Source organism: Pelecanus crispus, chromosome 11, assembly GCF_030463565.1.
Source record: "Pelecanus crispus isolate bPelCri1 chromosome 11, bPelCri1.pri, whole genome shotgun sequence".
NCBI lineage: Eukaryota > Metazoa > Chordata > Aves > Pelecaniformes > Pelecanidae > Pelecanus > Pelecanus crispus.
In genome coordinates, this window is record NC_134653.1 from 24,426,308 (window position 1) to 24,449,801 (window position 23,494).

General features: G+C 37.3%; 1 protein-coding gene across 1 annotated transcript in view; it reads left to right on the plus strand.

Annotated features, from left to right (window-relative positions):
* Positions 1–23,494, plus strand: part of MED13L (mediator complex subunit 13L) — a 208,185-nt gene that overhangs the window by 153,355 nt on the left and 31,336 nt on the right. Inside the window, exons 6-16 of the mRNA XM_075718255.1 lie at positions 120–314; positions 698–889; positions 5,787–5,949; positions 6,773–6,877; positions 9,772–10,500; positions 11,741–11,963; positions 12,974–13,079; positions 13,488–13,612; positions 15,039–15,138; positions 18,709–18,929; positions 22,091–22,296. Coding sequence (XP_075574370.1) covers positions 120–314; positions 698–889; positions 5,787–5,949; positions 6,773–6,877; positions 9,772–10,500; positions 11,741–11,963; positions 12,974–13,079; positions 13,488–13,612; positions 15,039–15,138; positions 18,709–18,929; positions 22,091–22,296 — 2,365 coding nt within the window. The remainder of the gene's footprint in view (positions 1–119; positions 315–697; positions 890–5,786; positions 5,950–6,772; positions 6,878–9,771; positions 10,501–11,740; positions 11,964–12,973; positions 13,080–13,487; positions 13,613–15,038; positions 15,139–18,708; positions 18,930–22,090; positions 22,297–23,494) is intronic.

The following is a 23,494-nucleotide window of genomic DNA, read 5'->3' on the forward strand; positions in this document are numbered from 1 at the left end:
CTGAAGGCAGATCCTTAAATCAGCATGTGAGCGGAATAGTGACTCAAGCTAGAGAAGCAGAGACTGGCTGATACATAGTTGAAATACGCATGCTGTAGTGACTGTTTCTTACTTTGCAGTTTTGGTGAGTCCTTATGGTTTAAATGGTACACTCACGGGCCAGTCGTATAAGATGTCAGACCCAGCAACTCGCAAACTGATGGAGGAATGGCAGTATTTTTACCCTATGGTGCTGAAGAAAAAAGAAGGCATGAAAGAGGAAGAAGAGTTGGGATATGACAACGATTTCCCTGTGGCAGTTGAAGTCATTGTTGGTAAGTTTCAGTATTCTGCCTGAAGGATTATTTTCCTCCACATGATTTTAAAAAAAAAAATCTAATTAATCAGAAACAGCCATTATAATTTTCCTGTCTTCTCTCGTAGCTCTCTTGACACTGGAACATCTGACTAGTTATCTTGCCTCAAGCTTCTGTACTCCCTGTATCCCACATGCTATTATTCACAGTATCAAGCTTCTTGTTTCAGCTCTGTACTAGTTATAGAGGGTTAGATGGATATTAGTATGTGAAATTCCTTAGCTCTTTATATTTCAGATAATAAGTTTTGTCTAACTGACACTGAAAACAAGTTGAAGTAGCTAGGGCTGCTGAATATTATCGGGTATATTTAAGACTTTTGGTTTTCCATTTCTTTGTAGGTGGTGTAAGAATGGTATATCCTTCAGCCTTTGTTCTCATCTCCCAGAGTGACATCCCCATGTCACAGAACGCTGCCAGTACTGGAGGCCATATAAATGTGGGACAGCAGGGCCTTGGAAGCGTGAAAGATCCTGCTAGTACCTGTGGGATGCCACTCACTCCACCCACTTCTCCAGAGCAGGCCGTTATGGGTAAGCAATAAACTTAGGAGGCTGGAGTCAGTCTTTTGTTTTTGCATAGCTCATGATAAGTGACGACAAGTATGTGAACAGTAGCAGATTAAAGACAGGCAAAAGTTAGGAGAGGACTTTTTCTGTAGGTCTGTGGTAAATGAAAGCCAATGCTTTAAAAGTCTCAGAAGACAACACATCTTTAAACAAAATTTTGTGAATTCAGTTAAGCTCCATTTTCTATAACTGCATTATCTTTGTGCAGTAGTGCAAATACCTGAGAGACTAGATTCTGACAGCGTTTTAGACAGATTTTGCCAGTGTTTATGAAGTGTTGGTTTTCTTGTGTTGGGATGGGAGGAGGGTGTTGATTCATTGTGGTACAAGAGTACAGTGAACGTACAAGAGTATGTAGCTCTTTTTGTAAAGAGCTAGAAATATGACACTTAACTAAGCATTCATGTTGGTATAATAAAAATTTGCAAAAGCTAGCTACTCTTTTTGCCCAGCACAGTTGGGTTTTAAATTAGGGCTATTCAAAAGAAATGCGTAAGTCTCTGGAACTGGTGAGAAGGAGCTGGGCTTCCCGAATGAGGTCTGAGATAGGCTTGCATCATATGCAGGTGGCAAACGGAGTGCTGCATAATACTTGCAAGTGAGCTACGTGTTTTGTCTGGATAGAGTATGCCTCTTTCAAATGTTTGGATCTACGGTAGTTCTAATCTCAGAAGCCATGCAAATGCTTGGTATGCGAGGTACTAGATCCAATATCTTGCTTCGTTGAAACAAATGTGTATATCCTGTCACTTATTAGAAACGAAAACAAATATCTATAACCTGTCATCATCTAGAATACAGACAAGACCTTAAGAATAGTTGCTGTCAGTGTGGTTATGCTGTAACAAATTCAGGACTGCAATTTCAAATGAGAACTAGGGAACAGAGGAGTCAAATGTCCTGATATAGAAAAAAGAAATTCAGTGGATTTTTTTTTTTCCTCAAAAAATGTTTTGAAGGCATGTTTACAACTAATTTTTCTTTTTCTCTGTGTAGATTGTCTTCTGAGCTTGCTCTTTACAGACTTGCCAGTTACTAACAGAATTGCAAGATAGTTGAGGTTGGAAGAGACCTCCAGAGATTGTTTTACCCAACACTTCCGTGCAAGGCAGGGTCAGGTAGAGCAGGTTGCTCAGGATATTGTCCAATCAGGTTTTGAGTCTCTCCAAAGACAGAGACTCCACAACCTCTCTGGGCAACCTGTTCCAACTGTCTTTGCAGTAGAAAGTTCTTTCTTAGGTTTAAATGGAATTTCCTGTATTTCAATTTATGCCCATTGCCTCTTATCCTTTCACTGGATACACTGGTTATATCCTACCTATTATTTGTATACATTGATAAGATTCCTCCCCCAGCTTTCTCAGCCTCTCCTTGTAACCTTTATTAATAATAATTTCACAAGTACTAGTATGTTTTATGCTTTGCAAATGACTGTTATTTGGAATTCAGTTCTCAGTTCACAGAAGATTCTCCGACCTGAGTCACATTAGCAAAATCGTTAGAGACCACTCACCACTGAGCAACCTTCTTCTGCTTGAACTTGTGCTTTTTTTGAACTTGTTGATCAGTGCTTACCAAATTTCACAGAGCAATAGATGTGTCAGACATGAAGTTCCTACAAGTTTCTGTGAGACTATGCAGCCAGATGGGATTAAAGAATCCTTGTTATACCCTCACTGAGGTCTAAGCAGCTACCAAGCTAGCTTAGCCTTTATTAGATAGTTCTGTCACATCAAGAGGATCAATCTTGATGCAAAGCCAAAGAAAACTAATCATCGTTGGCTTCATTGCCATGGAAGTACTTGTCCGGATTCACTTGTCCGTGAACAGTGCCTGCATATGAAGACAATCAAAATATTTAGTATTTACTGCTAATAATATAGAATGGGAAATTTAAATTCACTTTGAATAGTATTTTTCAAGGCAACTGATAGTTAAAATAAGCAAAAAGCTTATTAGTAACTAACTGAAGCAGGACAGTCAACTTCTAAATAACAATCGCTGTTGAAGTATTGATGCATATTTTAATATGCCGTTGTATTTTTAATTTTTTCAGATCCCTGTTAAACTTGTACAATATCACGAGGGGATTCTATTTTAGATTGTTTATAAACTATTAATATCTAAAAAGGTTTCATATTGTCTAATCTGGCAGTCATGCTATTGTTTGAGGTCAATATGAAATTCTATCAGGGGGTGCCTCTCCAGCAAACAATGAAGGCATTCCTTTATATTATATCATACACCAGTTTAAAAGACCTTGAAAAATTGGAGAAATGGATTGGAAAAAAATGTCATGCAGTTCAGAATCCGTAAATGGGATACATAAACTGGATTAGTCTGAGGCACATGAATAATACTTCAGTTCTGCCCCATACTAGTAAAAATGTGGTTGTAGTACCATGTCCAGTTTTGGACACTTAAAGATGTGGACAAATTGGCTGGAGTCCAGAAAAATGCAGTGAGAATGATCATAGATTTTGCAAACAGGACCTACAGGAAAAGATGGAAAGAATTGAGGTTGTTTAGTCTAGCGAAGAGAAATTTGAAGGAGAGATGGTGTAACAGTCTTCAGAGACATAAAAGGAGAAAAAGAATAATCTTTTCTCTGCAATGCATATGTAATGAACCTAAACTGGAGCAAAGCAAAACTAGGTTAAACATGAGGAAAAACTTTCTCTGAGGAAGGATAATGAAGTATTAGAATAAATTGGTTGGTGGGAAGCTACAGAATTTCCATTAGCAGAGAGGTGGGTGGGTTGTTGGGAGTTTGGGGGGGTTTGTTGAGGGGGGTTGGTTGTTTGTTTTTAAAGAACAGGTTAGTCAAATATGTTGATCCAGCTTTGAAGCAGGGGATAGACTAGATGATCTCTTCAGATCTCTTTCAACCATCTTCTCCATGATTGTGTCGAAAGTATGTAACAAAGCAAATTGCTACTGAAACTAGGGAATGGCATTGAAAAATGTGTAGAAACAGACTGCACTGTAGGGATTGTGAAGTGACATCTGGTGAGTGGCTGGTTGCGTCCTCCAGTATTTATACCATTATATGACATAGTTATTTGTGTGTGTTCCAGTATTTTGTCAGTGATTTTCATGGATAAAAATTAGTGTCATTGTATGAGAACAAAATGTTTTCGCCTGCTGCAAAGTTCTGTGTCATGTTATGCCATGTATTGCTGTACTGTGTAGTATAAAAATATTACAGAATTTTGGAAGACAGTAATTAATGCACTCAAAAGTAACTTGAAAGCTGTGGTAGCTCCTTGGTTATCCTCTCATATGTCCTGTCCCTCCCTTTCCATCATACTTCTTTTTCCTGGCAGTTGTAACTCTACTGCTGTTGACATATGTGATGTATATGTGTGTATGTTTGTTTATATACACACATTCCTTCCAGCTGACCCCCCCCAAAAAAGGAGGACAGATTTGCTAATTCTGCGGTTTTGACCTGTTTTTTGATCATCTGTCAAGTTCACAATGTTGTAGAACATTTGAAAGCCAGTGAAATAAACTGTTAGAGCCACAAGCCTTAGTATGTCTAGGCATTTACAGTCTGAACTGCCTCTTTTTTTTTTTTTTTTTTTAATCGGAATTCTTTACAAAAAGAGAACCGGGGAAGGTCTAACTGGAGGAAAAAAAAATATAAGCATGAAGAATCAAAGAAGATACAGGGTTAGGCAGCTTGTGCACAATTTTAAAAGTTGTATTTTGAAAGTCACCTAATAGAAATCAGCAGAATTACCTGTTAGGTGCAGTGGTGTATAGCAGTGAATCCTTTCAGCGTTTCATTCTTAAGGCTTCTTAAATTGCGTCAGGCAGAAGGGCGAAGTGTTCTGTACACTGATTTGACCTTGTTAAAATGCGGCATGTCCTTACTTTTCCATCCAGAGCACAGAGTAGCATTACTCAGTCAGCAGGCCAAATGAACCTAAAGCTCCCTCTACTGTTGTAGTTTGTGTTTGTAAAGATGACTTTAACTTAACTGAAATCCAACACGACAAAAACATATTTTATAGTAGAAAAAGAAACATCTGCTTATACAATAGCTGGTAAGGTTTCTGCATCACAAACAGAAAGAAATGAAGTGCAGAATGTAAATCAGAGTTTTCAGGCTATTGACATTTTGAAGTAATATCTTCATCTGTTATCTCTTTGATAATCACACAGTATTACTAAGAACCTCACATACTACGTTAATAGTATATACTCATGATCAACTATTGAACAATTTCTGTAGTAGTATACATCTCAACTATAAGATTTTACCAATGTGAGTTTTGATTCTGGTATTTCAATTCAAGCATATTATAAAGAAATAGCATCACACTAATCCATTCATTTCTTCAGTGAGGTTTTATTTTGAGTATAAAGAACTGATTCTTGCTTTGAAATAGTCTATATAAATTATTGGTTTTCTTAGTAGATGCTTTTAGAACCATCCATATTGTAATAAATTTAGTCTCTAAAGCAACTCACCAAAGACTGTATAAATTCATGTTTAACATCCAGGATAATTGGGGAAAAAAGCTCTGTCTGCAGTATTTCTTACTGATTCAATAAAAGGCTGTAGGGGGCTATCTAAACTACCTCCATTTAAGCAGCAGAGTATATTATCTCACGTGAGGTGCAGTACTCGCACGACTATTGCATATGTACCTGATATAACCTAGTGCCATCTTTGTTACCCCAAAGGCAAATGTTGCTTTGAAATGTCTTTTATAATGATGCTTTAAGCATTTTCTAGTGAATGTGTGCATTTGTGCCAGCAGACTTATAAGAAGGAAAGTCTTTTCAGGAAAAAGTTTCAAATGTGAATATGAAGAACAGCTATAACATTGATGCTTAATTTATTTTGCAGGAGAAAGTGGATGCCCTCAGAGCAATGTCAGCCATTCAGCTGTACAGGAGGGGACAGTCAGTGTACAGAGTCCAAAGAAATCAGGCAAGATTACTCCAAAATTTCACAATCATATGGTTCACCGTGTCTGGAAGGAATGCATTCTCAACAGGTCACAGTCCAAGTAAGGCAGTAGTCCTGATGGTTTTGTTTATTAATAACATATAATATATAGTTAAAATTGTAGTAGTTTTGCCTTTCCTCACAGAATTCTTTTGCCACTAACCAAAGCTAATGATGCAGAACAGCATTATCAAAATTTGTTACTGCGTTCAGCTGAAAACTCCTAACACTTAGTATTGTATTTGCGGTTGTATATCTTAATTGTGACAGTCTTCGAGGCTACAAATCTATAATATGTACCTTCAACTAGATGCTTTCACATTTATTGATTGCAGTTTCTAGCTCCAGTTGTAGTTACTAGACTGAAAGTGGGGTGGCTGAAGAGCAAATAGTATATATTTGATATTTAGAACTCTAAGGGTAATATTTGTAAAACATTAGTAAAGACTAAAATTCCAGTCGACAAGGATATGGTAAAGTCTTGTTGTTAGTATCATAGACTTTTATAACTGGAGATTTAGGGTATATTCGTGGCACGGTGTGCCCTGAAGTCTTTATTTTTCACTATTTCCATGCAGTTTCCTCACTGTATATATCAGAAGAATTTCCAGATTCAGTTTAAATTGCTTGCCCCTTGCTTCTTGTGTTCAAACTCCAGACAGAGCTATCTGATGTAGAGCTGGTACCATCCTACCACATAAATCAAACTATAAGTTTTAAGGAGTAGTAGAGGGAACTACTGTTAAATACAGAATTGTATTTCAGAGGTGAAGTAGAAGGAAGTAATTTATTTGAGGGGAACATACGTGAATTTATGCATATGCATTTTTAAAATTTTGTTTTACAAAAGGTAGTAACTACTGAAATAATTTTATCTTCCTCAGAAGGAATCAAATTACAACTGCAAATTTGGAAGAGGAAGTTCCTAACAATACTGTTTCCTGGGATTTTGTGGATCCAGTCCAAAGAGTCAGTTGTTCTTGTTCCAGGTGAGCTTTAAAGAGAGTAAGCATTTATCATATTGGAAGAACCCTGTCTAATTCAGACAGAGGTACACTTACAAAAGAGAGTTTTGTTTTAGCTGAGAGAAGAGGAAACTAATATCAAAACTGTGATCACCACTCATGTTCAGGTGATTAATATGCATCTCGTATCATTGTCGCTTGCAGTAGTCAACTTGAGTTGAGGACTAGAAAAAAACAGTTTCTAGTGAAATAGTCCTGTGAAACGGCTTCTACTGAAACTTTTAGTTCCTAAGGTTGCCATCTACTTATAAGATTGGTAAAGGTGTTTTTATGACCTAAAGAAGTTATTCCTTAAGTACGCGCAGTTGAAAATGTCATTTGTATGATCAAACAGAAATGCTGATTGTGCTATGCTAACCCCTTTGGTGTATTTTTTTTTTCCTGTCATGCACCCCCATCCCTCCCTGCCCCTTCCCAAGTGCAGTAAAGGTCTTTGCCAAAATAATAGTTAATACAACAGCCAGTGATGTGGCCGAAATGATTCTCTGCTTTTCATCTGGTTGAGGCATAGCTGTTTTTCTTCTTTATTTTTCTTTTAACAGCAAGGCAAACTCAAGAATAATGCTGTTGTTAATAACAGTAAAATTAGTGTATTGTCTAACCAAATCCTTAAATGTGATACCTGCCACAGCAGTCTCTGCAGAGCTTTCTGTATAGATTTGGCTGTATGGAGAAATTTAGGAATCTAGCATTCTTACAGTCTCTGAAGGGTTGTTGATTAGAAATTTCCATTGTCCAAAATTGAATGAAGTAAGATTGTGTCCTTGTACCTTTTGTGTTTGACTTCTCATGAAGCCAGTTCTTCTTTGTGTATTTAGAAGAGATAAAGGGATGCAGAGGAATTGTGCATCATACAGAGGGCAGAGTGTTCAACCTGGAGACTCTGTGCTGTATCCAAGTGAAAGTGCTGCTCTTCTGCAGCCTTGCTCTTTACATTATTTGTTGCTTGTATGTATGTACTCAAGAACACGGAACAGATAAATGTTTTGTCAGCGTGCCAAGTGTTTCCTATGGAAACCTGAGGTCCAGCCTCACCTGGAAAGCATTAGGAATCAATACTGGACAATGGAAACCTGAATCTATGGATAGGTTCAGCTGCATTCACAATTTTGCACTGTCTTTTAATACCTCTGGTGCTAACTACATCATGCTGGAGTTAGTAAACACAGCAACTGGGAAATTAAAACATTATCATTAAAATGGAGGCGGTACCTGATTTCAAACAGTAATAAAAATTCTCTGCGTAGCTGCAGAAACCGGACAGCTACTGTCATACAGATACAGTTTTAATCATTATTGTGCCCATTCCATGTATTGTATAAATGTCAAGATCTTAAATATGGAGTCTTAAAGGGTTGTCTGGTACTCGGCATCAAATTCAGTCTTCTATAGACCCAACTTTGTGTGTTGAACAACAGACTGTCTAAAAGAATTTTCTGCAGTCAGTTAAAATATGGTGAATGATGGAGAATTAAGTCAATGAAATGTTACAAGAACGTGCTTAAGGCAAATCTTCAGTTACTAGGGCATTAGCTCCACGTTATGGGTGACTGCAGCTAAAGACCATCTGCTGTGGCAAAAAATTTGCAACATATCCTGATAAGAGCAAAGCCCACAAAGAAAGCCAGGACAGTACCACACAACATAGATGGTTACAGGAGAAAGGTGTAGCAAGTACAAGAAGTTCTATTTGTACCGTTTGACAGTGCTATAGAACTTGGATGTTTTCACAGCTGTCATAAAAGCAGAATTGGTTTTTCTTCGATCTAGTAGTCCACTTGTGATAATGTAGTTTATCTTTGTGAGTAAGAAGCATATTATATGTTTTGAAATGTTTTGTTGCTGTCCTAGATATTGTTGTTTATAAACAAAAATAGGGATGGAGTGATTTATTTTGAAATGGTATTTAACTTTAAACAGGTATAAATATCAAGCACAGTATGTCTTTCAACTTGTGCTTGGCTTAAAAAACAAACAACTAAACAAAAAACCCCAAACAACAAAAAAGGCTAATAAAAATGTGGACAGTTAGTTACAACAGCCTGTTGTAACATCCTTAGGGACCATCAGCTATGTGATGAAAATACTGTTTAGCAGTACCTGAAATACTGAAATTCAGTCCTGTGCTTCCCAGTCTCAAAGATGGTGGATACAAATTGAAAAAAGCCCTATTAAAATATGAAGCCCATAATAAGTTTGTATGTTACTGCATTTTTCGTTTTGAATATTTAAAAATATTTATTCATGCTGTCTTCATCAGTTGCTAGTTGCTTTTTTCTTTTTTTTTTTCTTTTTTTTTTTTTTTTTGTTTTGGTTTTGGTTTGGTTTTGGGCTAGAGTTGTACTTATTTTTTCTTAGCTGATATGGAGGAGAAAACTGCCGTGAAAGCATCCTGCCATGTATTGCGTCTGTGAACATAACTAAAACAATTCCGATCTGTATCTTTTGTAACAGATGCTCAAGAGCGTGCAAGAGTAGTGGTGTAGTTCCACAGCAGTCATTTTGTTTGAAAGGCTATCTTTCTTTAGGGTAATGAAAACAACAGTAGCTTGGATTTTTTTTGTTACACTACCTTCCATCTGAGCAGTACTAAGCTTTTGTAAACATTAAGTCTTTCCTTTGAATGCTATTTTCTGGAGACTCTCATTTTCCATTTTATAGGTCAGAGAAACTGCAGCTGAGTTGGCTTGAACAACCTGGTCCAGATCATGTGACTGTTCCAGAATCTGTTAAAAGATCAGGAATAGACATAAGATTTCTCAATGCTGCTCTTTGGATTTTTTTTTTTTTTTTCTTTCCCCATTAGATCAGATAACTGCATAAACCATGTAGTGACTTGTTTCTGCCTCTTCTTTCAGGCACAAGGTTTTCAAACAGCGTTGTGCTGCTGGCTCCAGCCGTCCCCCAACGATAAATCAGCCAGGATTCAGCGTGGGAACATCATCATCTTCATCATTGCCACCTCCCGCCTCTTCAAAGCACAAAACAACAGAGAGACAGGAAAAAGGAGATAAACTGCAAAAAAGGCCTATGATGCCATTTCACCATCGGCCCTCTGTGACTGAAGAGCTATGCATGGAGCAGGACACATCAGGGCAGAAACTGGGATTAGCAGGAATGGAGCCCTCTTTAGAAGTCCCTAATTCCCGAAAATACGAGAAGCCGCTATCTATACCTGCTAGAAATCCAAGCAAGCAAATTAATATGAATCCTATGGATTCTCCCCATTCCCCTACTTCCCCTCTGCCTCCCACACTTAGTCCCCAGCCAAGAGGTCAGGAAGCAGAGAATCTGGACCCACCTTCAGTACCTGTAAACCCAGCACTCTATGGCAGCGGGCTGGAGCTTCAGCCGTTGCCTAGCTTAGATGATAGGACAGTCCTTGTTGGACAGAGGTTACCTCTGATGGCAGAGGTCAGTGAGACAGCATTATACTGTGGGATAATTCCGAACAATGAGTCACTAGATATGTGGAGGACCTATAATGTCCCACCAAGTGACGATCCAGAGTTCAGGCCGCCAGATCTTCCGTGTGAGAGATATGATGCCAAGATGGAAATAAACTCGGACAGCACTGCACTGAAAAGGTAAGGGTGCAAATTGATCTGAGTGGTGGTTTTATTAAATTATAAGCATTACCAAACTCTGTTTTCAGTTGAAACTGAAACAAGTAGAAGGCTTCACTATAACATCAAAGATTATGTATGCTGGAGGAAACATTAAATGCTTAAATAGAAATGTGCTATAGTAGTATGCCTTATTTATTTCTTATCTGGCTTTCTGTTGGGCACTATAAGAACTGATAAATCTTTCTGTAACCTGTATCACAGTAATTTGAGCAAATGTAAGAGTTTTATTAAGCCTATGTCTTGATCATTTAAAAAAAGAAAATCTGCGTTTAGTTACGCAACCTTCCAGCTACACAAATACTTGGTTTTGAGTGAAATTCTGTTTATGGCACTGTTGAGGCACTTCCGTGTGTGTTGTCCAATTGAGTGGGTTTAAAATTGCACTGTACCATGCTTTCTGTAAGTAATAGCTGATACTATATTATGGAATAATACTGCTTTTTTATATACCCACTGTCAGATCTTTGAAATTGATAGAAGCTTTACTATTAACTTCAGTCTCCGGAGGATTGAAACTGAAAACCCCAACAGTCTCTGTGGTCTGTACAGAGAAAAGAGCAAGTGCTAATCTCTTGTAAATGTTACCTCGGAAAAACTACAGTTAACATACAGTGTATTCCTCAGTGAAGAACATGAACTGCCTAAATTTTAGGGAATTTTTAGCTATCTCTCTTTTTTTATTTTTTTAAACATGGATTTTCTTTTTTGCAACAATATTTATTTATTTATTTATAAATTTAGCATGAGAATTTGAATTAATGTTATGCTGACCTAAAAATTACTTTTGCATAGAAAAATGTAGCAGAGTAGCTAATGAAAATGTATAAGCTCAAATTAATTGAGGAAGAATTTTTGAGCTAGGACAACGTTGATTTTGGTAATTACAATGGAGTTTGCTAGGCTGAAAAGGTTACGTGTACTTCAGAGTGGTTTTATTTACATAGTGACAAGATTAATTCTTTTTTCATTGTCCCAAAGTAGTTCTTAATATAGTAAGGTGTTTAATACTAAATGTAGGCAAATCCATCCTTTATTTGAGTAAAAAACATATTTCTGCTAGATCAAGGAGGATGGAGTGAGACCTGGGCTGTATTTGTGTGTGACAGCTACTGATCTTAAGAGCTGTTATTTTTCTTTGCTGTAAAAGGCATGTTTGTTTTGTTTCATGATGGCTTTGCTTGTTTATTTTCACTTTCAGGCTCTTAGCACAACCTAATAAACGGTTTAAAATTTTGGAAGAGCAGAAACCAGTGCAGACACTGAACTATCTTGACCCCTTGCCTCTAATACAACAACCGGGAGAAGGCTTGGGAGATGCTAGTGATCCTTACACTTTTGAAGATGGTGATATAAAGTACAGCTTCACTGGCAATAAAAAATGCAAACTTGGGTTTGAAAAAGATCCTTTGAAAAAGAACAAGGTAACATGTAAATCCAGAGTCTTTATCATTAACATTCTTATTGGACTTATAGTATTCTAGCACAGTATTTGCTCTACAGCTCTCAGGAAGACACAAGCTTGTTCCACAGATCGAAGTCAGAGATTATGTATTTCTTTCCTGCACCAGCTCACAGGAAAAAGCTTCATTTCACTATGGTACTTTTGAACTGCTGTTTGCTGGCATCCCCCTGAACCTGTTTGTATATGCAAAAACTGCCGTTGCAAGGAATACTTCCTCTTTATATATATATAGCTTGACCAGCAGCAGGTTCCAGGTTTAAGCTAAGAAGTGAAATATTTTGAGCCTTATATTCACTTGTTGAGATGAAAGAATTTACTGGGCTGGGGTTTGGGGTTTTTTGGTTTGGTTTTTTTTTTTTTTTTGCTTGCTTACTTCAGCTTGACATATCACCTCACTGCAAAGCTCAGATCTCTCCAGCCCAAGTTTATTTTGATTTCCTTGGGCAAAATTAATGTAGCCTTCTGCTGAGAGGATTTGTGGCAGGGACACTATATTGGTTTGAACGTTACCTTAGAGGTGTTCTTCCATATGTGAAAGAAAACAGTTTGGTCACCATTCTTTGGTCATCACCTGCCCTGTATGGATGATACTTCTCATGTATCTTATTCATTATGGAGCTGTTTCATTGTCTGGCTACTCACTAATTTGTTCTTGTGTGGGTAGCCACCATGCTTAAAATTCTAGAAGATGTGTTTTCTGGAGAAATTGAGGTGGCTAATTATCTGTACTGGCTATCAAAGTTAACTGATGTATACAGAATCCGTTGTAAATCATACACAATGTTACTTCATGTTTTTCCTGATATGTGGATAAACAGCAGACAACTGTGTTCTTTTCCCTTCTTAAATTTTTCTTTGCTTCTGAAAGCATTTAATCCAGAGCCCTGAGTTTGGCTTGGCATAGGAAAACAGTTGTTCTTACATAGCTTAAATTAATCTCTATTAAAAACTCTTGGATTTTTTGTATAGTCAGAAGATGGAATTGGTACCAAGGAAATCCCCACAACAGGTCATTCTACACCAGTTCCTGATGGAAAGGATGCCATGTCTATTTTCAGTTCTGCTCCTAAGACTGGTGAGTAAAAGCTCTTTAATTTGCTGTGCAAAGCAAAAATACTCAAAGCTATGCAATAAAATCTGAAAAGTCACATGCTGAACATTTTACTGTAAAATGAGAGCTATAGACAGCTTCTGAGATGGAAAAAAACTTGATTCTGCTTATCGTTTTTATAATTTTTTTTTTTTTTTTTTTTTTTAGAATATCAAAGTTGAGCAGTAGCTGCCTTCATTTTTTCCCTGCTGACCTTCAGTCCTTGCTTAAAACTTGACTGCAAGGCTATTTCTAGGCTACATTGTAGAAAAGGGGCCTCAGTGATTCTGCTTGTCCCCTGTTTAGAGTGAGAAGTAAAACTGCAAAAAGGCAATTTTGTGTTTCTTAACTTTGCTCCCATTTTTCATGTGTTTTTCCTTTTCTTTTTGATAGATACCAGGCAAGACAATGCTGCAGGCCGAGTAGGCTCTGGTAGCCTCACACAGGTGATGGATCTGGCTCCATCGCTTCATGATCTAGATAATATCTTCGATAATTCAGATGAAGATGAGCTTGGTGTAAGTCTTTGTAGGACTGAGTGTTCTGTACACTTAAACCTTGGCCAAAAAAAGGAGGAGAATGATGGAATCCTAGTGAGGAGCAATTATCCCTAATAGATAGGAGAGATAGTTTCCAGGTAGGCAGGCTTGGATTTTAACTAGGAAGAATTGCTAGGAAAGAGAAGTATCCTTTCAGGAGATCTGTCAAAGAGAGAAATCACTGTGTATAATTCAGGAATGTTAGGAGATCACTTAGGTAACATCAAAGCTTGTGTTGTCCGACAGTTTTTCAGTCATGAGGGGAACCTGTATACAGCTAACTTGCTGACTCAGTCATTGCGTAGACAGGCTGTGAGAATACTTCCGTAGATAAAGCAATGTAGTTGCTTTATAAATGTATTGCATCTAGTTTCTTGTCCTTAGTTTTTGTCAGTATTTTGTGTTTGTTTGAGAGTTATGGAAAAGGTCCTAGTTTCATTAACTGGTGATTTGTTCTTTCACCTTTTCTAAGAAACTGCCCAAAGAAAAATAAATTCAACCTTACTGAATTTCAGTAATTCTCTGAAGCATGTTTCTTTCTGTTCCTACAAGCAGTGTATTTCAGTGCAAAGAGGAATAGTTGCTGAATATTAGAAATACAAAAGGAAAAGCAGATTTACATCAATTACCAGGAAAAAAAATCAAGATACATGAAAAAGCAAAGATTTGAATAATTACCATTTTTAAGCTTAATCTTATAGCCATAATGATACAGAAGGTGATCCTAAACTGACTGATAGTAGATAATAGCATTTAAAAGTCTAATGTCTGGTTCTTGGCAGTACTTTTCAAGCACACCAATTTATTTAGCACTTCTTCCTGTTCTGCGGTTCCACACAAACTGCACTTAAGATGTAACAGTTAATGTGCAAATCTACTAGAGAACTGTTCTGTCAAAATAAAAAACTACCTTTTTCTTTGAAGTTGGCCTGGACAGACCTGATGTTCTTCTTGTCTTAAAACTTGCATGTGTTGAGCTGTCCCCTGTGGTAGTCTGTTTATGGCATTCTTACTCTCAGTGTTGTATTTTCATTATTATCTTAGAGTAGTCCAAACATGGAAGCAAGCAGAGGAGTCACATTAATTTCAAGATCAGTGTTTGTGATAACTTTTTCAATATAATTTTTGTGTATATAGATATATATGCTTATACGTATGTATCTATATGGGGGGGGGGGGGGTGTATAGACAGGCAAATATTTCAGAGTTTGTTTTGGTTTGTTTTAGTGTTGAAAGAGAGGAAAAAGAAATCCAGGCGCCTTGGGGGGAGCGGATGGGAGAGTAGAAAAGTACACTTTTCTTTCTTGTGAAATCTCATTCAGCGAGTTTTCAGAATTTTTAATAGCTTATGAATTCTAATATTTTGTATATTTGTTAATACGGTATGTGATTATTCTGCTTTTAGGCTGTATCACCAGCTCTTCGGTCATCGAAAATACCCACAGTAGGGTCTGAGGAACGCCCTGTAGGGAAGGATGGTAGAACAGCAGTACCTTACCCACCAAGTAAGTAGCAACAGCTGATTTCCACTTCGTTGACAGTTAAAATCTCCTTATAGCTACCATACTGCCTTTTTGTAGGAGACTTATAATGTGACTTTTTCAGGACTGAGAGGTAGTGTGCTTATTTTGTTCTGTAATTACAAGATGCCAGTATTAAAAGAGGATAAGCAGATTTTAATGAAAACAGTGGATGGTAATATAGACCTGTATTTTTTATGTGCCTACTGAGATTTGAGATGCTCTTCTTTTAATGTTACTGTCTTAGATTGGAAGTATGGGAGGGATTTGTTACAAATCTTCATTTAGAAGCTATCCCCTCTATTCTCAATTCAGTATTTAATCCCAGTTAGTCACTTACACCGTTACCATATCCCTCTTTAAATATAAATCATTCTTCTTTTTAAAGACTTCAAAGAATTGAAAGCTGTGACTTACAAGCTGGCCGTTATGGTGCAACCTGTCTTCGAAGAAAATTGCATTCAACATTCGACAAATTCAGACTAAAATCACCTTCAGGGTTTAATCTAGATGTGGAAGTGCATGATTAAAATTGAAGGACTAGGTTCTAACTGAAGACACATTGTAGACTTTTTACAGGTGGTTATGGTAGAAGTGATGCTTCTGCAGGCACTACACACGTATAAGGAAGGCTATAGGAGTGCAGGAAAGTTAGAAATTAAATTTAGTATGCTGAAAATATATGAAACACAGCTTAAAACAGTAGGGCTTTTTTGTAAGGACTGTGCCAACAGCTAATGGGAATTTTTGGATAACTTTTGCATATCTTGCACCCGAAAGGAGGTTGTAGGGAGGTAGCTGTCAGTCTCTTTTCCCAAGTAGCAAGTGATAGGATGAGAGGAAATGCCCTCAAGTTGCACCAGATTGGTTATTAGGAAAAATTTCTTCACAGAAAGGGTTATCAAGCATTGGAACAGACTGCCCAGGGAAGTGGCTGAGTCATCATCCCTGGAGATACTTAAAAGCCATGTAGACGTGGTGCTTAGGGACATGGTTTAGTGGTGGACTTTGCAGTGTTAGGTTTACGATTGGGCTTGAAGATCTTGAAGGTCTTTTCCAACCTAAATGATTCTATGATTCTATTTATATATGTGGCATTTCTCTTGAGATGAAAGAGAAATGTGTATATGTATGTGTGAGAGGAGGAAGGTGAGACTTTTTGGTATAATACTAACCAATCAAATTATGAATTACGAATTAATTCATGGTGAGGAGGAAGAATGTTTGATTTTTGTGGCTGCTATAAGCAGAAATCAGATCTCTCTGCAAATCATTCTTTAATGCTTTCTCATTAACTTCAGCTGGTAATGAGAACAAATTGAGGAGAAGAAAAAAAACAGTCTGAAGGAGATGAGTCAGAGTTTTATGGACCCATAAAAGCTGTGCTGATTTACTCAAATGTAGAAGTCTGAAGTATACAGAGATTGGATTTTGACAGGTTTAGTTGATCCATAGCTTTTTAAAATATGCAAAGCTTTTTCAAGCATGACACACATGAAAATGAATAATGATAGTTAGCCTGTTGCTGTAGGGTTGGGGGATTTTTTGTAATTAAAGTTTTTTATGAATCTGCACTGCAGAATTTTCCTAACTGGAGTGAGCTTGAGTAGGAGAAAATGATATACTATAGAGCTGTATGAAGTAAGTTAAATAGGTACACTCCACTTCTGTTCTGTAGCTGTCCCCTTGATGCCAGCTGTTGAGGCATAACAGTATCTGCAGGGAACTGAAATGCCTTGTACATCATAATAAAGTCCTACTGACCACATTTCATTTTAACCTTCTTTCCTGTCCTGTTTTTTCCAATTTCTAAAGCACGCTTCTCTCTGTTGAAAAACAGAGGCAGTAGCTAATCCAGCTGGCATCCTGAAGATTATACTTCATACTACCATTGGGTGGAAAATAGTTTTTTCCATTCTACTGAACCTATTTTCAACATTAATTTATCCTATATCAGGGCAAGACTAAGGGCTTTTAAATTCAAAGACTGGGAAAGGGGCCGGGGGGGGGGGGGGTGGTGGAGAAGAACCGAGTGGGAATAATTCATAGCCCATTATTTACTCTGCTACTTCAGGTTGTGAAAGACTTTGGGTTCAGCTTTGACTGTTATTACCAACAGAACTCCATTTTGAGAGGACTTCACCTGTTTGAGTTGTTTCACTTTGTCTAAAGAATTAAATAGATTGGTTGTCCCATCTCTGTGCACAAAAGAATGAAATTCAGGTTTTGGCTCTGTTAAGGCAGAGTGGAGATATGTCTTGAGGTTGCAGCATCCTACAAAAATGTTCTGTTAGTGTATGTATTTGTTTACTATATATAATTTTAATTCCATCACTTATTTCTGTCTTTTTCAATTAAGTTTTGAGAGTAGTACTGTGTTTCACCAGTTTGGATTTCCACAACACAGTGTTTACCAGTCAGAAATCAATCTGTGTTTATTTATGAATTTTCCATAATCTTTAGGCTGCCAAAGTTATTGAATACAAGTATGTCCTTGTGCCCTCTTAACTTGTGTTTGATGTATGTATAGGAATGGAAATGGAATTGGGCATTTAGTCAGAAAAAACATTTAAGAAGAGACACCTATGGGAATTTACCCTTCTCTAATTGGAGTATTTTAGCAGTGAATTCACCAGAGTGATGGTTATGTCCAGAGAATATCTGTCCTAATTCAAGTCAGGAAAAGATAGCATATATTCTGAATTTTAAGCAGAATAAATGTGGAAGCTGGTAGCTGGAAGGAAAAAAATGTGGCTGGCGAGAAAATACAAGATTTTATTCTGATTTTTGTTTGATTGCATTGCACCTTATAAAGCATTTCTGTTGGGGTTTTTTGTTTATTTTGCTTAAAGAAGAAAAACGTATGATGGATGATGACATTATGTGCATTTACTGAGAAGTAATTTAGGGATTTTCCTGGCTTAATGTCTTGTGATGCAAAATTATAACTCTGTGGCTTCCTCTGACACTTGTCACTTTTGGATGCCTGGCAGTCTGATTCTTAAGCAATATTGCCTATGTTTGTGTTAGCAACAGTAGCCTGTCTTATCTTCAGGCGTTATGTCACTATGGACCAAATGAGACTACAATGACTGTATGTCAGTGGAAAAATGCAGCTAAATGCACACCAATTCCAAAAGCCTCCTGGTTCGGGGCTCAGTGTTGGCTCTAAAAAGGGGAAGAAACTACTCTGTATTTCCTTAGTAAAAGCTGCTGGGGTGAACTTTGCATTAATGTCAATTAATCTCTTCTATTACGAAATATTTTTTGTTGCTGTTAAAATTGTATATAGAATTTGTGCATCTACCAGTTTGTTGTTTCTGCTGAACAATAAGCTTGCAAAGTATCCCTAGGAATTTTTGGAATTTATCCCTAGGAGTTAACTTTTCATCTAGATTTATACTGGTGTCAGAACTCTAGTAAGCCTGTAGAATCTTTGCTAGGTTTTAACTGATGAAATAAGAGCTAGTATTGAGTCAGTCTCTTCTGTTTCATTGGATTTCCTTGAGAATTTGTATTTTAATGATTAACAGTGTGTTGTTTCATCTTATTTAGCTGTGGCAGATCTCCAAAGGATGTTCCCAACACCACCTTCTTTAGAACAACACCCTGCCTTCTCTCCGGTAATGAGTTATAAAGATGGAATAAGTTCAGAGACTGTGACTACCTTGGGAATGATGGAAAGTCCTATGGTCAACATGGTTCCAACACATCTTGCTGAGTTTAAAATGGAGGTGGAAGATGGACTAGGTAGCCCTAAACCTGAAGAAATTAAGGTAACATGCCCAAGATGTGGTATTTGTATAATCTCATCTATGTATGTTTTGATTTTTATTAAAAAGTCACATGTAGTGTGTGTAGCAGACTACTTTAACAAATGTGAACTGGATCCATATAAAGTACATATCAGCCTTTACTTGGGAAAAAAATTCTTCTCTAATAAAAGAGCTTTTTAATTGTTTCCCTGATTTCAACTATAGGTATTTTTCTTCTCGTAATTTTATGTTTGTAATGGTTTTGGGTGTTCTCAGGAAACAAACAATATTGTATGTGAAATGAGCCCTATGCCTAACAGAAAGAATGTACGTATATGAAAAAAAATCATACTTGTGACTACGTAGCTGTTAAATGCTTTATTTCTTCAGATAATTTTTCTGTAGCACCTTTTATGTATAGCCACTCCTTGCTGCCAGTCTCTGGGGATGCAGCTAGGATAAAATCATGCATGTAGAAAGGCTGCCTTTTTCTCTCTGAAATGTTGCCTTTTTTGGTTAGGGTTGAAAATCTCTGAGAAAGCCCAGGGGTTGAACTTGCTCTGTTTCTTCTTCAGCTGATGTTACTTCACAAGTTTTAAGGCCAGATGGGACCATTCTTATCTGACTTTCTGTATAACACAGGTCAGGTAATGTCACATAGTTACTCCTATATTGAGTCCTATAGTATATCTGAGTAAAGAACTATTTTTAAATGGGGACTCTGCTGCTGGGTACTAGTACTCACCTCCCCGACTTTACATATCAAGATGTATCCATTTTTCCATAGCATCACATAAAAGGCCTTAACATAAGCACCTAGTGTACATTGATTTGTATTTCATTGTTCCATCTTTAGCACAGGTTGAGAGGTAGGATAAAATCATTCTGCCTGCTTGTGTGTTTTCTGCATTACTTAACTTTTTGGGCCAATTTTTGTCACTTTTGTCAGAAGTTATCGTTACCATATTTCCATGCACATAGCCTGAGGGTTTTGGTTGTTTTTTTTTTTTTTTAAATGCACATTTCCTCGTAGAAATACACATCGCCTTGTTCTGCAGCAAGCTCATTTGTACGCAGGTAATAACAAGGGAGATACACGCTATAACTCTGTCCTGGTAGTCCCCAACCCTTGATTTTATGGCCTAATTCTTCTCCTTCAGGCCCACTGTGTCTCTAATCTGCCGCAGCCTGTTCCTTCTATTTCAGCAGCCATTTCTCTCTCCAACGCCACCTCCTTCCCTCTCATTTTGTGCTCCTGTGAATGTTGGAATTAACTGAAGGCTTATTTTTGAGCATCTGCATTGCTGAGAGAGCTGTACACAGAAAGATACAGCACTTGCAGTTGCGTGGACAAGAAGTGGCTATATATCAATATGAGAATACTGATACATACATTTATTTTAATATAAATTATTTAGTCAGCTATGAATTAGTAAATTTTCCTGCATGGCAGTAATAGTGTACCTCAGGCAGAGTGAAAGTAAAGCACAGGCAAGCCACAGGGTGACTTTCTCCATAAGACCATTCAGTTTTATCCCTGGGACAGGAGGAAGTAAGGCAGCTTGTTGCATTCAGGGATTATGTCTCCATAAAGTATCATAAAGTCAGAGCCAGGAGTTAACCAGCTCACAGGGCTGCGGATTAAGCTGACACCTGTGAAGAGGCTGAGCTGGTAGAGAGCTTTTACAAACAATTCTGTTGAGAAAGAGAGACTTTGCAAAAGTGTAAGGGAGTCAGTTAGCAGTGAGCCCCTCGTGGAGACAGTTAACCACCCGGAAAGCTATGTAGCAAGTCTGCTTTGTTATTGCAAGATCTCTTCTTCCTTCTATCCTAACTTCATAACTTGAAGGCATGATGAGAAAAGGCATCTTCGTAAAGGCTTTGCTGAAGTACAGCTGTCCATTTGCCTGGTATAGTTTGTGTGTCTACCAATTTATATACCATTATAGAAGTTTGAAATAAGTTTTTTGTAAGGTTTGTAAGACCTGCCTTGCCAGGGACCTTGCTGGGTTTTTTTCTTCTGTTTGTGCAGTAAACTATTTGCTTAAGACTAGGATAATTTGGTCCTGGAAAGAATTGGAATTTGTTGAGCTGAAAGTTTTTGACTGGGAATAGTTTTTAGGGCGTCATCGATACTGAAGATATTTTAATCTCCCTCACAACCATTTTAGGAGTATTAAAATACATATTTTAATTCTGCCTGATAACATTTCCAACAGCACAGATTACTTGCTTTTAAGTGTGTCACACCTGCTCATATACACCAGTGGGGGAAACAAGCACCTAAACTCATTGCTAATCATTTTGAGAACATGGAAGTAGATTTCTTGCGCTGAGTGTTCAGCAGCTGAAGATAGTAATCCACACATTTCTCATCTCTCAATGCTTTACAAGGTGCAAGGGAAAAAATGCAAAGATCTAATGAGATGTTAAATGCTGAAATTCTAAGAGAGACTATTGTTACTATTTTAATAATGATTTTTACTTTGCAGTAGTGCCTCAAAAGGACTAGCTCTTTTCTTCTGAAAGAAACTTGGAATAGCACTAGAAACTCTGGCTGAAGTTCTCGTCATCATTCTCTGCCAACAAACATGACAATCAGTGAAAGTCCAGTTTGACTGGATCTCATTTATCTTTAATATTACGCTTACTAGATTGGTTATATACTTATATTTAATATTTGGAAAGTGTGAAGTGTCCACTGTTATTACTTGGATTATATTATTCCCCAATATGGGGGTTATTCAGAAAGGCTGACTTAAGGCACCTAAGGGTTCTTCACACTGTGACTCAGCCTCTCTCTCCATTGTCAGTATAGAACTCTTGCAAAGAGCGATCTTTTGTGTGCCTACGTTAGGTCCTTAAAGTTAGGTAGTATGAAAATTTCATAGTATACTACTCACTTTTCAGACATAGCTTGTCTTAAATGAGTCTAATCGAATTGTGAAATCTTCTGATATCAAAGTTGTATAGCATCTCAGTGTAACAAGGAGCCTCAGCTGAGTTTCCTTGAAGGAACTGCTCTTGAATGTTTTGTAGAATGAATAAATATACTTAATTTTGGAAAAAAGGCAGTTGTAGAGGGTTCAAACAGTACAATAAGTTTTAATTAAAAATAAATATCTAAATATAAAGAGCAACCTAACCATATTGTTGTAAACAATGTCACTTGGATGTTACAGGATTTTTCGTACGTGCACAAAGTTCCATCATTTCAACCTTTTGTGGGCTCCTCCGTATTTGCTCCACTGAAGATACTGCCAAGTCAGTGCCTCCTACCTCTGAAGATACCAGATGCCTGCATTTTCAGGCCTTCTTGGGCTGTTCCTCCTAAAATTGAACAACTTCCTTTGCCACCTGCAGCCACTTTCATTAGAGATGGCTACAAGTAAGTACAGTCTTGTAGGAAATCAGTTTGTCATGCCCATACCTAAAATGGCTCATTAATTAAAATTTTGCATGTATTAACAGTGCTTTCCTATGCACCAGAACCATAAAATATCCTGCAAATGTATTTTAAACCTTTTCAATTTGTCATTGTCTTAGATCAAAAAAGTTCTGATAGTAGGAACATTTTAATTAAAAACAGCTTTTGGAAATTGGTGTTGTTACAGCATGTGTCCGCTACATTCTTAGTGCTTTTAAAAGAACAGGAACATGTGGTACTTGAATTAATTGCAATTTCTGATACAGGAAAATATTGTAATTCAACATGAAACAGAAGCGTTCGGGAATAAAATTAATGTACTTAATGTCTCATGTCTCTGTCCTCCCGTTTCAATGTCCAATTCTCTAGCCTGCAGTTAGGCACCCCTCTTGTTTGTAGTTGTGTATTCAGTTTGAGCTTCAGTCTGATGATATCTGGTCCTGATGATAACCAGTATGCCTTCTGAGGACTCTTAAAATTTTGAGCAGGCCTGTTGACAGCTCTGTTCTCTGTGTTCTAATGTTAGCTCTTCTGAGTTCTTGTGATTTAACCTGGATGGGCCACATATGGAGTCACTAATCAGAAAGATGCTGATAGGATGGATGCTATCCTCCCCTTTCTAAATCCTAATAGAAAAGATGCCACGTCTCTTTTGAGTATGAGTGTGCTGTGACCTATCAGCAAAGACTGCTATTAAATTTAAAAGCTTGTATTCCTTACTCAGAAATTAGCAATGTTCATGGAAGAAATTAATTGCTGGAGATTTTGAAAGCTATCAAGAATTTGCACCATTAAATATGAATTTAAAACCATTTAAAAGGTATAGTAATAGTACAAAGGTCTCCAGCTGCACTGTATTCATTTCTAGAGGAAGTAGCCTGTATCTTTAAATCAGTCTGTAAATCCTTTAAATCAGTCCTTTTCCAACTCCAAAGGATCCTTCAGTGTTCTCAAAAGAATTGCAAAAAAGAAATTGGAAACCCTTGATAGTGCCTAGAGAGCAATTTAATTCTCAGTTTTTTTCATAATAATAACTGATGCACCAGGCCTGAGCTGGTTATTAATTTCAGGTATTTGTTGGAGAAAAAAAACCCTTTCATTTTCAATATAATCCTATTAGAGTGAAGATTATTACTGCAGGCTTCCAACAGAGTGGTGA